We start from the raw sequence: 16260 nt of genomic DNA on the forward strand, positions 1-16260 counted from the left end.
TTCCTAGGCCGTCATTGAAAATAAGAATTTGTTCTTAACTGACTTGCCTAGTTAAATAAAGGTAAAAAAAAAAAAATGATAAGTGCAAGCCAACTAGCTAAATTGCCATACATGTTTAATGCTTTTCGACCTGTCCCGAAATGAATGTCATTGGTTCAGAGTTTGTTTTGATATTTTAACCTGCCTGTTGTGATCGCATTTGGGGTGTGGGGGGGGGGCAAAATAAATAAATGTATGCACGATAGCGCACGAGCGCAGCCAGTTTGGGTTCCGTGTCAGGGCCCAGATAGTCTAATTATAATGAAGATCAGACACTATTTTATGTATTCTGAATGTGTTTCCTCAAACCGAACAGACATCCAACAACAAAGTAACTTAATGCTTATTGTTACAAGCAACTATTTTATTACAACAGAACATGTATATACAGTCAACGGTACAACAGAAGGAGGGTGAATGTGTATGGAGGAGGTGTGGGTAGATGGGATGTTTTAGAAGCACTTCCTGTGGACGATGGAAGGACCGGCCTCGTCATACTCCTGTTTACTGATCCACATCTGCTGGAAGGTGGAGAGGAGAGGAGGTGGAGAGGAGAGGAGAGGGAGAGGAGGTGTGGGTAGATGGGATGTTTTAGAAGCACTTCCTGTGGACGATGGAAGGGCCGGCCTCGTCGTACTCCTGTTTACTGATCCACATCTGCTGGAAGGTGGAGAGAGAGGCCAGGATGGAGCCGCCGATCCACACAGAGTACTTACGCTCGGGGGGAGCGATGATCTAGAGGAGGTGGAGAGGAAGAGGGAGAGGGAGAGGAGAGATGTGGAGGGTTGGTTAAGATCTCAGAGGCTAAGATCCTTTGCTGCTCAGTGCACAAGTGTTGCTGATTTAAATCAAAGCTGTGGATATACAGAGTTAGCCATTCTAGTCAAAATGGCAATTTAGCATGTTATTGTAGTGAAGTGTATGGAGAGGGTTGGTTAAGAACTCTTATGTACTCTAGCACAGTGGACAGACAGTGTTGCTGATTTGAACCAGTGTTGTGTGTGTACAGTATTAGGCAAACATGGTTTGTTATTTAAAGTAAAGGATAGTTGGCTGAACATGGAGGATAGTGGGGCAACTCCTGTAAACCTACAGCCTATCCACGGCTCCGACACTGTTGGAAATAGTCAATGTTCCAATGTCCATACTACCATACCACATAGAATACACTCCCAAGACATGGCTTCATTCAGTAGTACACTAGTGTGAACATCAGGGTTGGGGTCAATTCCATTTCAATTCAGAAAGTACACCAAATTCCAATATCAAATCCAAATTTTCCGAAGTGAAAAGCATAGGAGAGAATTGAAATGGAATTGACTTATTGGAACTTAGTTCCTCCTGTGTTGCCCCACCTTGATCTTCATAGTGCTGGGGGCCAGAGCGGTGATCTCCTTCTGCATACGGTCAGCAATACCAGGGTACATGGTGGTACCTCCGGACAGGACGTTGTTGGCATACAGGTCCTTACGAATGTCAATGTCACACTTCATGATGCTGTTGTAGGCGGTCTCATGGATACCAGCAGACTCCATACCTGAGCAGGTGAGATGAGAAGAGACACTTGGTGAGCAACGACACCTCCACAGACAGGATGTAGGTGACCTACATGAGTTAGACATGTAAGGAATAGATAAATTATGCTTACATTAAATGGCTGTGTGTGGAATCTAACAGTAACAGAATGGCAATGTCCATTGGACACTAGAGGACAGTGTTGTGACATGTATGGAAGGGAGGGCCTAGTGTCTGCAAGTTTTTGGTCTTTCCTTTTCCTTACTAATTAGACCTTAATTTATCAATCAAATACAAAGGGAGGATTGAAAACCTGCAGACACTTCCCTCCGTGGAATGAGTTTGACACATGATGTATGGCAACAGAGTCAAATGTGAAGTAAGTGTGTGGAGAGATACATGGTAAGGTGAACATGGTCTACTGTAGAGGAACCAGAGAGACAGAGAGAATTTGAAAACAAATCCAAATTTGGAAAAACTCCCACAGTGTGCAATCACAGCAGCAAGATTTGTTGCCTGTTGCCACAAGAAAAGGGCACCCAGTGACGAACAAACAGCATTGTAAATACAAACCATATTTATGTTTATTTATTTCCCCTTTTGTACTTAACTATTTGCACATCATTACAACACTGTATATAGACATAATATGACATTTGAAATGTCTTTTATTTTGGAACTTTTGTATGTGTATTTTACTGTTTACTGTTAATTTCTTATTGTTTATTTCACTTTTGTTTATTATCTATTTCACTTACTTTGGCAATGTAAACATATGTTTCCCATGCCAATAAAGCCCCTTAAAGTACATCGAAATTGAATTGAATTGAGAGAGAGTGAGAGATAGATATACGTACCAATGAAGGAAGGCTGGAAGAGGGTCTCTGGGCAACGGAAACGCTCGTTGCCGATGGTGATGACCTGACCGTCAGGCAGCTCATAGCTCTTCTCCAGAGAGGAGGAGGAGGCAGCGGTGGCCATCTCATTCTCAAAGTCCAGGGCCACGTAGCACAGCTTCTCCTTGATGTCACGCACGATCTCACGCTCGGCTGTAGTGGGGAGATTCAGAGTGTTGTTGAATCAAGCCCAACATTAGACGCTACATAGAGCCTCAAAGACGCTACATAGAGCCTCAGAGACGCTACATAGAGCCTCAGACGCTACATAGAGCCTCAAAGACGCTACATAGAGCCTCAGACGCTACATAGAGCCTCAAAGACGCTACATAGAGCCTCAAAGACGCTACATAGAGCCTCAAAGACGCTACATAGAGCCTCAAAGACGCTACATAGAGCCTCAAAGACGCTACATGGAGCCTCAGACGCTACATAGAGCCTCAAAGACGCTACATAGAGCCTCAGACCCTACATAGAGCCTCAAAGACGCTACATAGAGCCTCAGACGCTACATAGAGCCTCAAAGACGCTACATAGAGCCTCAAAGACGCTACATAGAGCCTCAGACGCTACATAGAGCCTCAAAGACGCTACATAGAGCCTCAAAGACGCTACATAGAGCCTCAAAGACGCTACATAGAGCCTCAAAGACGCTACATAGAGCCTCAAAGACTTCTGAAGGTAATTGATTGCACCAGATCTTATTTAGTGGCTTCATAGCAAAGGAGGTGAATGCATATGCACCACTTTTCCATTTTTAAAATAAGTACTTTTTTAATTTCACCAATTTGGACTATTTTGTGTATGTCCATTACATTAAATCCAAATAAAATCAATTTAAATTACAGGTTGTAATGCAACAAAATAGGAAAAACGCCAAGCGGGATGAATACTCTTACCACGGCTAAGGGCTGTTCTTAGACACGACGCTATGCAGAGTGCCTGGATACAGCCCTTAGCCGTGGTATATAGGCCATATACCACAAGTCCATGAGGTGCCTTATTGTTATTATAAACTAGTTACCAACGTAATTAGGGCAGTAAAAATAAATGTTTTGTCATACCTGTGGTATACGGTCTGATATACCATGGCAGCCAATCAGCATTCAGTGCTCGAACCACCCAGTTTATAATAAATAACATATCATAGATAGGCTTATCTTTATGTTGGTTGAATCCTAGTATACTAAACATATCATAGATAGGTTTATACTATCTTACCAAGATCATGTTCTCTCAACTTGTCTCTGTATAATGTGAAACTAATCCTGTCTATAGAAATCTTGGTTCTTGGTGGCCATCTTACCGGTGGTCACGAAGGAGTAGCCACGCTCAGTCAGGATCTTCATCAGGTAGTCAGTGAGGTCTCGACCGGCCAGATCCAGACGCATGATGGCATGGGGCAGAGCATAACCCTCATAGATGGGGACATTGTGAGTCACACCATCACCAGAGTCCAGCACAATACCTGAGGAGAGGATGGATCATCAGCTGAGGATGGAGGTAGACACAGACCTGCTTCTTTTCACGTATAGCTTGTGGTTGGATGTCTTGTGAGACTGCAGTGGATCACTACCCTTAAAGTGGATCACTACCCTTAAAGTGGATCACTACCCTTAAAGTATCTATATCAGGCCTGGGCAACTCCAGTCTATTGGGGGCCTGATTGGTGTCACAGTTTTGCCCCAATCCCAGCTAACACACCTGACACCAATAATTAACTAATCATGATCTTCAGTTTAGAATGCAATTAGTTTAAATCAGCTGTGTTTGTGAGGGATGGTGGAAAAGTGTGACACCAATTAGGCACCTGAGGACTGGAGTTGCCCAGACCTGGACTAAAGGATATTATGTGAGTAATGTAAACAGCACTTATTAATGTCAAACCATGTCGTCATAGGAGTAGAAAATATTGTGTCTGTAGCATTATACCAAGTGTTTGTGTATATGGTATTGTATCTATTGTGTATATGGTATTGTGGTATGGTATTTATTGTGTATATGGTATTGTGGTATGGTATCTATTGTGTATATGGTATTGTATCTATTGTGTATATGGTATTGTGGTATGGTATCTATTGTGCATATGGTATTGTATATATGGTATTGTGGTATGGTATCTATTGTGTATATGGTATTGTGGTATGGTATTGATTGTGTATATGGTATTGTGGTATGGTATTTATTGTGTATATGGTATTGTGGTATGGTATTTATTGTGTATATGGTATTGTGGTATGGTATCTATTGTGTATATGGTATTGTGGTATTGTATCTATTGTGTATAATGTAGTGTGGTATGGTATCTATTGTGTATATGGTATTGTGGTATGGTATTTGTGTATATGGTATTGTGGTATGGTATCTATTGTGTATAATGTATTGTGGTATGGTATCTATTGTGTATAATGTAGTGTGGTATGGTATCTATTGTGTATATGGTATTGTGGTTTGGTATCTATTGTGTATATGGTATTGTGGTATGGTATCTATTGTGTATAATGTATTGTGGTATGGTATCTATTGTGTATAATGTATTGTGGTATGGTATTTATTATGTATATGGTATTGTGGTATCTATTGTGTATATGGTATTGTAGTATGGTATCTACTGTGGTATTGTAGTATGCAATATGATTGTCGGAAGTCCTGTGGAAACTCACCGGTGGTACGACCGGAGGCGTAGAGGGACAGCACGGCCTGGATGGCCACGTACATGGCGGGGACGTTGAAGGTCTCAAACATGATCTGGGTCATCTTCTCCCTGTTGGCCTTGGGGTTGAGGGGGGCCTCAGTGAGCAGGGTGGGGTGCTCCTCAGGGGCCACGCGCAGCTCGTTGTAGAAGGTGTGGTGCCAGATCTGATGGAAGAAGGAGGAGTGAGATGGTCAGAGAAGTTCTACGAGAACAGAACGCAGTGTGAGATAGAGAAAGATGTAGCTGTCCCGTTGAAGTCACGTTGTTTTGCATAATGTAACCATGACATATTAATGACGGATGTGTTACGTTTCATAAGTCTATTTGCATCATATTGGATAGTTTCCCAAGTGTCATTAGCTTCTTGTCTCTAAGTATATGTGTATCTTGAGACATGAAGTTCTGCTTTTAATCATCTTACAAAATCATTCACAAGTGTCTAATATCACTAGTGGCGTCTCTGGGTCCCACCTTCTCCATGTCGTCCCAGTTGGTGATGATGCCGTGCTCGATGGGGTACTTCAGAGTCAGGATACCTCTCTTGCTCTGAGCCTCGTCTCCCACATAGCTGTCCTTCTGTCCCATACCCACCATCACGCCCTGTGTAGAGATCAAACACGGGTCAGGAGAGTTCGCCGTACGCACAACACATGAATTTAATTTTACGCGAGTCTCATTGCCAACTCAACGCTACAAACGTAAACTACACTACATAATCTGTATATAGCCTATGATCTTTGACGTCATGACATAAGTAAACAAACAAATCAGTTAGTAACGGCCAACGGCTATCCGTTTTTTACCTGGTGACGGGGACGTCCAACGATTGATGGGAACACAGCGCGGGGAGCATCATCACCGGCGAACCCAGCCTTGACCAGGCCAGAGCCGTTGTCGCACACGAGGGCGGTAGTCTCCTCGTCGTCACACATGATTGGTCTTGTTTCAGATGGCCTTCTGTTAGAAGGAGAGACACAGTGGTAAGAGCTCTGTCTGAGCACATTAACACTGATGTACATAGATACAGTATTTACCCCTAGATTTTCTATATATACACACAAAACACCATGTACATTAGCTTATCACTGGACGTGAGGCTGCCACTGCATTAACAGCTACATTTACAACTATTGGGTAGTGATCCACTTTAAGGGTAGTGATCCACTTTAAGGGTAGTGATCCACTTTAAGGGTAGTGATCCACTGCAGTCTCACAAGACATCCAACCACAAGCTATACGTGAAAAGAAGCAGGTCTGTGTCTACCTCCATCCTCAGCTGATGATCCATCCTCTCCTTAGGTATTGTGCTGAAGGCCAGTTTTATTGCTTCTTTGATCAGAACGACAGTTTTCAGCTGTGCTAACATAATTGCAAAAGGGTTTTCTAATGATCAATTCGCCTTTTAAAATGATAAACTTGTATTAGCTAACACAACGTGCCATTGGAAGACAGGAGTGATGGTTGCTGATAATGGGCCTCTGTACACCTATGCAGATATTCCTTTTACTGAGGAGTGGCTTTTGTCTGGCGACTCAAACATAAAGGTCTGATTGGTGGAGTGCTACAGAGATGGTTGTCCTTCTGGAAGGTTCTCCCATCTCCACAGAGGAACTCTAGAGCTCTGTCAGAGTGACCATCGGGTTCTTGGTCACTTCCCTGACCAAGGCCCTTCTTCCCCCGATTGCTCAGTTTGGCCTGGCGACCAGCTCTAGCAAGAGTCTTGGTGGTTCCAAACTTCTTCCATTTAAGAATCACGGAGGCCACTGTGTTGTTGGGGACCTTCAATGCTGCAGAAGTGTTTTCGTACCCTTCCCCAGATCTGTGCCTCCACACAATCCTCTCGGAGCTCTACGGACAATTCCTTTGACCTCATGGCTTGGTTTTTGCTCCGACATGCACTGTCAAGTGTGGGACCTTATATAGACAGGTGTGTGCCTTTCCAAATCATGTCCAATCAATTGAATTTACCACAGGTGGACTGCAATCAAGATGTAGAAACATCCCAAGGATGATCAATGGAAACTGGATGCACCTGAGCTCAAATTCGAGTCTCATAGCAAAGGGTCTGAATACTTATGTAAATAAGGTATTACATTTTTTTATACATTTGCAAAACTGTGTTTTCGCTTTTTCATTCTGGTGTATTGTGTGTGTAGATTGCTGAGAAAAAAAAGATATTGAATCAGTTTTAAAATAAGATTGTAACGTAAAACAAAATGTGGAGAAAGTCAAGGGGTCTGAACACTTTCCGAAGGCACCGTACAGTACATTTAGGAATCAGTTACGTTAAAGACATCCTCCAAGGAGGTGACTGGTGAATTAATATGTTATCATTATTGTCTGATATAATGCTTAATGCCATGATATTTTTTTATTTTTTATGTTGTCAGTATTTTAATAGTGCAAATAAATTCAAATGTTCCTAGAAATAACTTTTCAAAAGCGTTATTGAAATAACCTAGTACTCTTACTGACCACTGATAACCTATCTTCTCCCTCTTTGTCAGAGCTGCCCTTTAAAGCCAAACAGGGACATAGTAGAGCCCCCCCCCCCACACACACACACACACTACTGTCTCTATTCTTAACCATGGCCCTTGTCATTCCAAACAACGGCCACACGGAACACTACCTCCTCCCCCGTCTCCTCATCCTCCTCAATCCTCCCCTATCTCTAACAGAGCCTTGTCACAGCTGAAGTAACTTGTCTGTTGACAATTAACAGTGGTGGCCAAGTAACTGTTGGCACAATAGTACCTCCTGTATGCTTTGTAGGGGAGCTGGAGAGCATGTGTTACTGTCCCTCTAATCCTCCACCCAACCTCCTCTTAATCTATCCCTCCATACTCCTGTTACTGTCCAGCTATCCCTCCCTGCTTCCCTCTATCTATCCCTCCATACTCCTGTTACTGTCCAGCTATCCCTCCCTGCTTCCCTCTATCTATCCCTCCCTACCCCTTTTACTGTCCCTCTCCATCCCTCTCTTCAGCCAGGCTTGGCCTGGCAGCTCTCTTCAGAGCATGTATTTCTGTCCCTCCAGTCCACCTTTCCATTACATCCCCCTCTCCCTCTCTCCCTCTCTCCCTCCATTCCTCAATCCATTATCCTCTTTCTGTATCTTTTCATCGCTTCATCCCTCCATGCCAACCAGCCAGCCAACCAGCCAGCCAAAGGTCTGCCAACACTGGCATGACACCTCCCTTCATTAGTAGACCTGTCCAGTGGTCAGAGGCCTGGCGCTCCACAGCGGGCGATCTGTTCCTCTGTCTGACCCCCTGGTCAATCCACCAGATCATTGATCACTGATCACCAGATCACTCTTCACACGTGTTGCCACCAGCACGGCCTGTCAATCAATGACAACAAGCCTGGCTGCTGCAGACTGCTGAACTACATGTACTGTCTTCCTGTCTCCCCATTCAGCTCCTTTCAGCTCTCTTTCTTTCTCCACCCTTTATTCCTTCTCTCAACAACCTCAAAACATCGTTCTCTCAGCAGCCAATTAGAAGTAGACAGACATCCGTTGTAGGCATTAACTCTACATGTGGTGATGCGCTGTCTCGTTCAACCGCAGCAGCAGCTCCCGGCAGTTAAACCAAACATCCTTCTTCCCTTTCCAAAGCCACAACAACACAGCGGCACCATGCTTCCCAAGAGTAGCTCACAAAAGTGTGAATCCTTCATAACACCACCAAGTCATGTAGTCCTCCTCCTCTCCCCTCTCTCTGTCGTCTGTCTGAAGTAGTCGTAGTCCACTAGAGAAACAGTGTTATAGACAGTACTGAGTCCAGTAGAGAAACAGTGTTATAGACAATACTGAGTCCAGTGGAGAAACAGTGTTATAGACAGTACTGAGTCCAGTAGAGAAACAGTGTTATAGACAGTACTGAGTCCAGTGGAGAAACAGTGTTATAGACAGTACTGAGTCCACTAGAGAAACAGTGTTATAGACAGTACTGAGTCCAGTAGAGAAACAGTGTTATAGACAGTACTGAGTCCAGTAGAGAAACAGTGTTATAGACAGTACTGAGTCCAGTAGAGAAACAGTGTTATAGACAGTACTGAGTCCAGTAGAGAAACAGTGTTATAGACAGTACTGAGTCCAGTAGAGAAACAGTGTTATAGACAGTACTGAGTCCACTAGAGAAACAGTGATACAGGGCAGTAGTGGAACATGAACAAAGCAAAAGAAGCCACTCACCAAGTTGTACGCCAAGACTGGAGTTTCCACTGGGACAAAGGATGAGGGTGAAAGGTGTCCCTTAAATACCTCCCTTTGTCCCGGGGCCGGTGGCCGGGGGCCTGGGGCCGGTGGGCGGGGGTCTGGGGCCTGTGGGCGGGGGCCTGGGGCCTGTGGGCGGGGGCCTGGGGCCTGTGTGCGGGGGTCTGGGACCTGTGGGCGGGGGCCTGGGGCCTGTGGGCGGGGGCCTGGGGCCGGTGGCCGGGGGCCTGGGGCCGGTGGCCGGGGGCCTGTGGGCAGGACCAGGAGTTCATAGAAGCCCAAATAAGAGCTGCTAGATAACGGTTCACTAGAAAGTATATCCTGTGTCACTCAGGGCCTTCTTTGTGATGGGACGCCATCTAAAACGGAGTGTTGTTACCTAGGAGACGGAGGGATCTAGTCCCGCCCCTGACTGGCTGGCTGGTACAAAAATAAGAATTGATTGGCAGAGTGAACTGAAAGGGATTATTTCTAGATTTGTTTCCATTACAGTGTTACGGTTGATTATAGTTGTGTCATGATGAAGTAGGTGTTAACAGACTGACTTTTGAAGACCTGTGATTGGCTCAGACCATTCGTGACCGTATTCAGATACATTAAAACTGTCAAGGAATTTCTGGCCCTTCCTATTGGAGGAGCGAAAATAATTTACTGCTGTATCAGATTTGACCCTGTTTGTTATTGTGTTATAAAGGAGAGAAAATGAAGTGAAAAGAATGGAGGACACACAATTAATCTCCATGTTTTACATAATTTGCATATTCATTTGCTTATCGACAATGATTATAAATGACTAAAGCATACATTGAGAGTGTTATTTATATTTTGTATATGAATGTATGTCTCAAATAGCCTACAAGTGTTGTCACTGAATGTAACAGAAGCTTGTTTATCTGTCAGGTCTGTTATCATGTTGATGAATGGATGATTTTTCCCCCTCTCCCACACCTTTTGGCTGATAACAGACAACCAAGCCATTATTTATTCACGTCAATCATGACTGACTCCTTACTGGCTGTCATCTCATCCCAACACAGAGTGAAATATTGAAGTCACAACTTAACACAGACACTGTATTTTATTTACATACCAAAACTGAAACTTGAAGCTTGAAATCTCAGCTCCATTCACTGAAACTGTCCTCCTATCCATGACAGAGATACAGTCGCGTTATAATGACTAAGCTCAGATATGGGGTGTCTGTCAGAGAGGGTAGATGGCGTGGGGGTGTCTATCAAAGAGGGTAGATGGCGTGGGGGTGTCTATCAAAGAGGGTAGATGGCGTGGGGGTGTAACTTTAGACCTCCTTGGGGGTCTGCAGATAGGGCCTGTGGTGGGATAGCGTCTGTGGTGGGATAGTGTCTGTGGTGGGATAGCGTCTGTGGTGGGATTGTGTATGTGGTGGGATACTGCCTGTGTATATTTGCCAGCTAAGAGCTGTTGTGGAATGTTTGAGAGTGAGGACCCAAAAATATGCCAGACAGCTGAGAGGGAGGGGGAAAAGGGGGGTTAGAAGTTAAAGGGGGGGAGGAAGTGAAAGAGAGAGCGAGACACCCAGAGAGAGAGAGGAGTGAGGGGGTTGGAAGCCAAGCGAGAGGAGAGAGGAGGGGGGATAACAATCAGTGTCCAGAGTCCAGACCCTCCTCTCTCTCCGTCCGCTTGGCTCAACGTGTCTTGGGGCCAGCCTGTGGCAGCAGCCGGGTGGTAGCCTCTTTCCGATTGGCTCCTCTCTCTCCTTTTAGGGGCATGCTGGGTAACAGGTGTCGGCAGCTGCACGTTGTGGTGGCTTCCGGAAGTAACGTACTCTGCCCCAGCTCCTTATTAGTCACCTCCCTCCATCCCCCCATACACTCTGGTTTTGTATCTTATCAGGAGACAGAGAGGGTTTTTTCAGAATAGAATCTTGGGCCGGTAAGGTCCAATAGGAATGCGAGGACCCCCCCCACCGTCACCATTTTGGACTGCGGTATTCCATTTGTAGCTGCTGTAGTGTGTGTGTTGGGATGTTGATGTACCCAAAGGGAGTATCTGTAGCCAACCTACTTTAATATGTCTATTCTCAGAATTCACACAAGAAGATAACTGTTTAAAACCAAGGCTTCCTACAACTCTTCTTGTACCTACCTATGTTGGAGACTAATAGCTAGGTTGAATACATATTGAGAAATCTCCTGGTGAATCTCTTCACACAACAACACTACTTCACAACTCTCATTGTTGGAGTCTCTCTTAAGTACAATAGGGTCACATTGTTTTAGAAATGTATCATGACAGTATACATACCTACACCTGTCTAGTCATCTGAATGGGAGAGATGTGAGATGGATAGAAGAATGGCGAGGTGTTGTGTGTTACACTGTGTCCCGTTTCAGACAGTGAATCAACACTATGAGGTATTAGCTTGACCGAGTTCAATCTTGATTATGCGAGAGCATTTCTCTTGTTGCGTCTTAAATGGGACCATGCTCCCTATGTAGTGTATTACATTGGACCAGAGCCTTAGACCCTATTTCCCTAAGACCGTATGGCCCTGGTCCAAAGTAATGCACTCTAGTGAATAGAGTGGCATTGGGATGCAACCACAGTGTAGTCTCACTGGATACCTTGCTGAGGAGAGGCTAGGGGGCTATATTTACTAGATACTGTGCTGAGGAGAGGCTAGGGGGCTATATTTAATAGATAACGTGCTGAGGAGAGGATAGGGGCATATTTACTAGATACTGTGCTGAGGAGAGGCTAGGGGGCTATATTTACTAGATACTGTGCTGAGGAGAGGATAGGGGGCATATTTACTAAATACCGTGCTGAGGAAAGGCTAGGGGGCTATATTTACTAGATACCGTGCTGAGGAGAGGCTAGGGGGCTATATTTACTAGATACTGTGCTGAGGAGAGGCTAGGGGGCTATATTTACTAGATACTGTGCTGAGGAGAGGATAGGGGCATATTTACTAGATACTGTGCTGAGGAGAGGCTAGGGGGCTATATTTACTAGATACTGTGCTGAGGAGAGGTTAGGGGGCTATATTTACTAGATACTGTGCTGAGGAGAGGCTAGGGGCTATATTTACTAGATACTGTGCTGAGGAGAGGCTAGGGGCTATATTTACTGGATCCCGTGCTGAGGAGAGGATAGGGGGCTATATTTACTGGATCCCGTGCTGAGGAGAGGCTAGGGGGATAAATGTACTAGATACCGTGCTGTGGAGAGGCTAAGGGGCTATATTTATTATGGGTTATCACAGCAGTAAGTAGAGAGCCTGTGAACACAACCCTTCAGGATTCCCTGTAGTTGTACTGTAGTCTGGATCTTAATGAGGGAGGAGGAACCATGTAGATGAAGAACAACAGATTGTAGGCAGGGTAGAGGGAGGATCTGAACAACAGATCACTGTCTGTAGGGAGGGTAGAGGGAGGATCTGAACAACAGATAGGGTCAACGGTTTCTGTTTAAAGTCTAAGAACAAATACAAAAAAACACAATTATAATTTACTTTTGAGAATAAAAACTACATGAATCACCATAAGTTTGTTTCCTGTGAAATGTGAAGGGTATTCACCAAAGGATGGCAATAGTGAAAATATGTCTCTGATTCATTCAGCCTTTATGTTCCTCAAAAGTTCCAGCGCTGACATCCATGTTGAATCCTTCCATGACAGACACAGAGGAGACATATCAGACATTCAACAACATGAATTAGACCCTATACATAGCCAAACTACTTTATTTTTTACATTTATCATAAATGCATAAAACATTGCATTCTGAGCTAGCAGATAACAGATAAACAACAAAGGAATGATACACAATGAATACCACTCCAAGAATGAGGACCACTCCAAGAATGAGGACCACTCCAATAATGAGGACCACTCCAAGAATGAGGACCACTCCAATAATGAGGACCACTCCAAGAATGAGGACCACTCCAAGAATGAGGACCACTCCAATAATGAGGACCACTCCAAGAATGAGGACCACTCCAAGAATGAGGACCACTCCAAGAATGAGGACCACTCCAATAATGAGGACCACTCCAAGAATGAGGACCACTCCATTAATGAGGACCACTCCAATAATGAGGACCACTCCAATAATGAGGACCACTCCAATAATGAGGACCACTCCAATAATGAGGACCACTCCAAGAATGAGGACCACTCCAAGAATGAGGACCACTCCAAGAATGAGGACCACTCCAAGAATGAGGACCACTCCAATAATGAGGACCACTCCAATAATGAGGACCACTCCAAGAATGAGGACCACTCCAAGAATGAGGACCACTCCAAGAATGAGGACCACTCCAAGAATGAGGACCACTCCAATAATGAGGACCACTCCAAGAATGAGGACCACTCCAAGAATGAGGACCACTCCAATAATGAGGACCACTCCAAGAATGAGGACCACTCCAAGAATGAGGACCACTCCAAGAATGAGGACCACTCCAAGAAAGAATGAGGACCACTCCAATAATGAGGACCACTCCAATAATGAGGACCACTCCAAGAATGAGGACCACTCCAATAATGAGGACCACTCCAATAATGAGGACCACTCCAAGAATGAGGACCACTCCAATAATGAGGACCACTCCAATAATGAGGACCACTCCAATAATGAGGACCACTCCAAGAATGAGGACCACTCCAAGAATGAGGACCACTCCAATAATGAGGACCACTCCAATAATGAGGACCACTCCAAGAATGAGGACCACTCCAATAATGAGGACCACTCCAATAATGAGGACCACTCCAAGAATGAGGACCACTCCAATAATGAGGACCACTCCAATAATGAGGACCACTCCAAGAATGAGGACCACTCCAATAATGAGGACCACTCCAATAATGAGGACCACTCCAAGAATGAGGACCACTCCAAGAATGAGGACCACTCCATTAATGAGGACCACTCCAATAATGAGGACCACTCCAATAATGAGGACCACTCCAATAATGAGGACCACTCCAATAATGAGGACCACTCCAATAATGAGGACCACTCCAAGAATGAGGACCACTCCAATAATGAGGACCACTCCAATAATGAGGACCACTCCAATAATGAGGACCACTCCATTAATGAGGACCACTCCAATAATCAATAATCAGAACAGGTCTGAAACAGGGCATCATTTTAAGGGACCTTCTTCCTTATAAGGTAAACACAGGAGACCCAGGATATGTCTGTCTCTGACAGCTGCCTGGCCTGGCCTGCCCTGTGTGTGTGTGTGTGTGTGTGTGTGTGTGTGTGTGTGTGTGTGTGTGTGTGTGTGTGTGTGTGTGTGTGTGTGTGTGTGTGTGTGTGTGTGTGTGTGTGTTTTGGTTTTTAATTTCCTTGTGGGGACAAGAAGTCCTCACAAGGATAGTAAAACGAGGAACATTCGGACAAGTTGGGACATTTCGCCGCTCACCACAAGGAAAAAGGCTATTTTAGGCTTAGGGGTTAGGTTTAGAGTTAGGGCTACAACTATGGTTAGGGTTAGGCATTAGGTTTAGGGGTTTGGGGTTAAAGTTAGGGTTAGGTTTAGGTTTAGGGAAAATAGAATTTTGAAAGGGAATCGATTGTTTGGTCCCCACAAGGATTGTGTGTGTGTGTGTGTGTGTGTGTGTGGCGGGGGGGGGGGGGGGGCTGCATGCGTGCGCATGGCAGCAGTGGTCATCACCATAGGCAGCTGTTCTGTCGACCTCAAATGCTTTTTAGCATTAGCACTCGCATGCCCCACCCACCTGAGGATCTGTGTTTCTCAACAACTTCCTGTGTTTGAGTTGTGCAAATTCCACTTGTCACTTAAATTCTGCTAGGTTGATTGCTTTAATTTGACTCCTGCAACTCTTTCATACTATTGCTTGTGCCTGTTAACGTTACGACCACGGAAATGTTTTTTAAACAGACCCTGGTAATGGATGAAATGGGCTCATGGGAATACATTGTCTTTATGTTGAATCTATAATGTGGCGACCCGCACAGTCAGCTGTGTGTTACGTGTTAGGCTATTAGTTGGTTGTGTTGTACTTACCAGTACCCAGTGTTCGCGGGGTCTGACATACCAATCAACCTGCTATCTGCCAATCACGGGAATGCCTGGAATGTTCTGACGCCGGGCTTCCTGGCGGTTGGCGGAGTGGCGTGGAGGGGGGTTGAGCAGGGGGATGGAGCATTGGAAGTTAAGACTGGGTTTAGCCTTTGTTCACTCTCTTATGTCTGGCCTTCACAAGAGAAGGCCACGGTTGTTTTATAGGGTATCCTTCATCTGTTTGGCGAGGGCTACGTCCAAACAGTAGCCTGTGTAAAGTTGGGTTAATAAACCGTAAATTCATAAACTCAACCATCTGTCTGGACAATTGTTCCTGTATGATCTAGTCAGGTCAATCCAATAAGAACGCTAAAGCTTCATCAGGGCTTTAATGCATTGCCTCAACACGTACATCACAAGAAAGAGGCGAGAGAGAACTTTGTTTTGATGGATGTTCATTTTTTGGGGGGAATTGAAAAAAGTTATAATCAATACAGTTCAAATTTTTACAAATTAGACACGTTGAAATGAAAGCAACTTCCTGAAAATGAACACTCAGATTATAGTGATACAGGGGGAGAACTCCCTGTCTACATATTCATCCCTCTCAATATCTACACCACAATTTCGCCCTTAATATAGAGGTGTAATCTAGAGCCTAGCGTGTTGATTATTATTATTATTTAAATCAGAGCTATCCTGCTATCGACAGACTTGCTGAATGATGCAACAGTATGTGACAACAGCTGTAATTAATGAGGCAGTCTAGACAGCACAGGCGAGTGCAGGAAAGACTAAACAGAGCAAGTGGTTGGTGGTGGCAGCTCTGTTCCACCCCTTTATGTTAATGTACTCATATATGCAAATG

At 44.6% G+C, this 16260-nt stretch overlaps 1 protein-coding gene across 2 annotated transcripts; it reads right to left on the reverse strand.

Moving 5' to 3' along the window:
• Nucleotides 1–370: 370 nt before the first annotated feature.
• On the reverse strand, nucleotides 371–9437 carry LOC139414911 (actin, alpha cardiac muscle-like). Of its 2 annotated transcripts, XM_071162528.1 has the most exons (9): nucleotides 9347–9437; nucleotides 5949–6102; nucleotides 5617–5745; nucleotides 5114–5309; nucleotides 3757–3918; nucleotides 2412–2603; nucleotides 1395–1576; nucleotides 677–774; nucleotides 371–539 (listed from the first exon to the last, which is right to left on the reverse strand). In XM_071162528.1, the coding sequence occupies exons 2-9, from the start codon at nucleotides 6075–6077 to the stop codon at nucleotides 431–433; spliced, it is 1197 nt and encodes a 398-aa protein (XP_071018629.1). In that variant the 5' UTR covers nucleotides 6078–6102; nucleotides 9347–9437; the 3' UTR covers nucleotides 371–430. The 2 variants fall into 2 exon arrangements, with proteins under 2 accessions (XP_071018629.1, XP_071018630.1); XM_071162529.1 differs by having other exon boundaries at nucleotides 445–774; nucleotides 9347–9423.
• Between the last annotated feature and the right edge of the window lie 6823 nt (nucleotides 9438–16260).

Source organism: Oncorhynchus clarkii, chromosome 8, assembly GCF_045791955.1.
Source record: "Oncorhynchus clarkii lewisi isolate Uvic-CL-2024 chromosome 8, UVic_Ocla_1.0, whole genome shotgun sequence".
NCBI classification, from domain to species: Eukaryota; Metazoa; Chordata; class Actinopteri; order Salmoniformes; family Salmonidae; genus Oncorhynchus; species Oncorhynchus clarkii.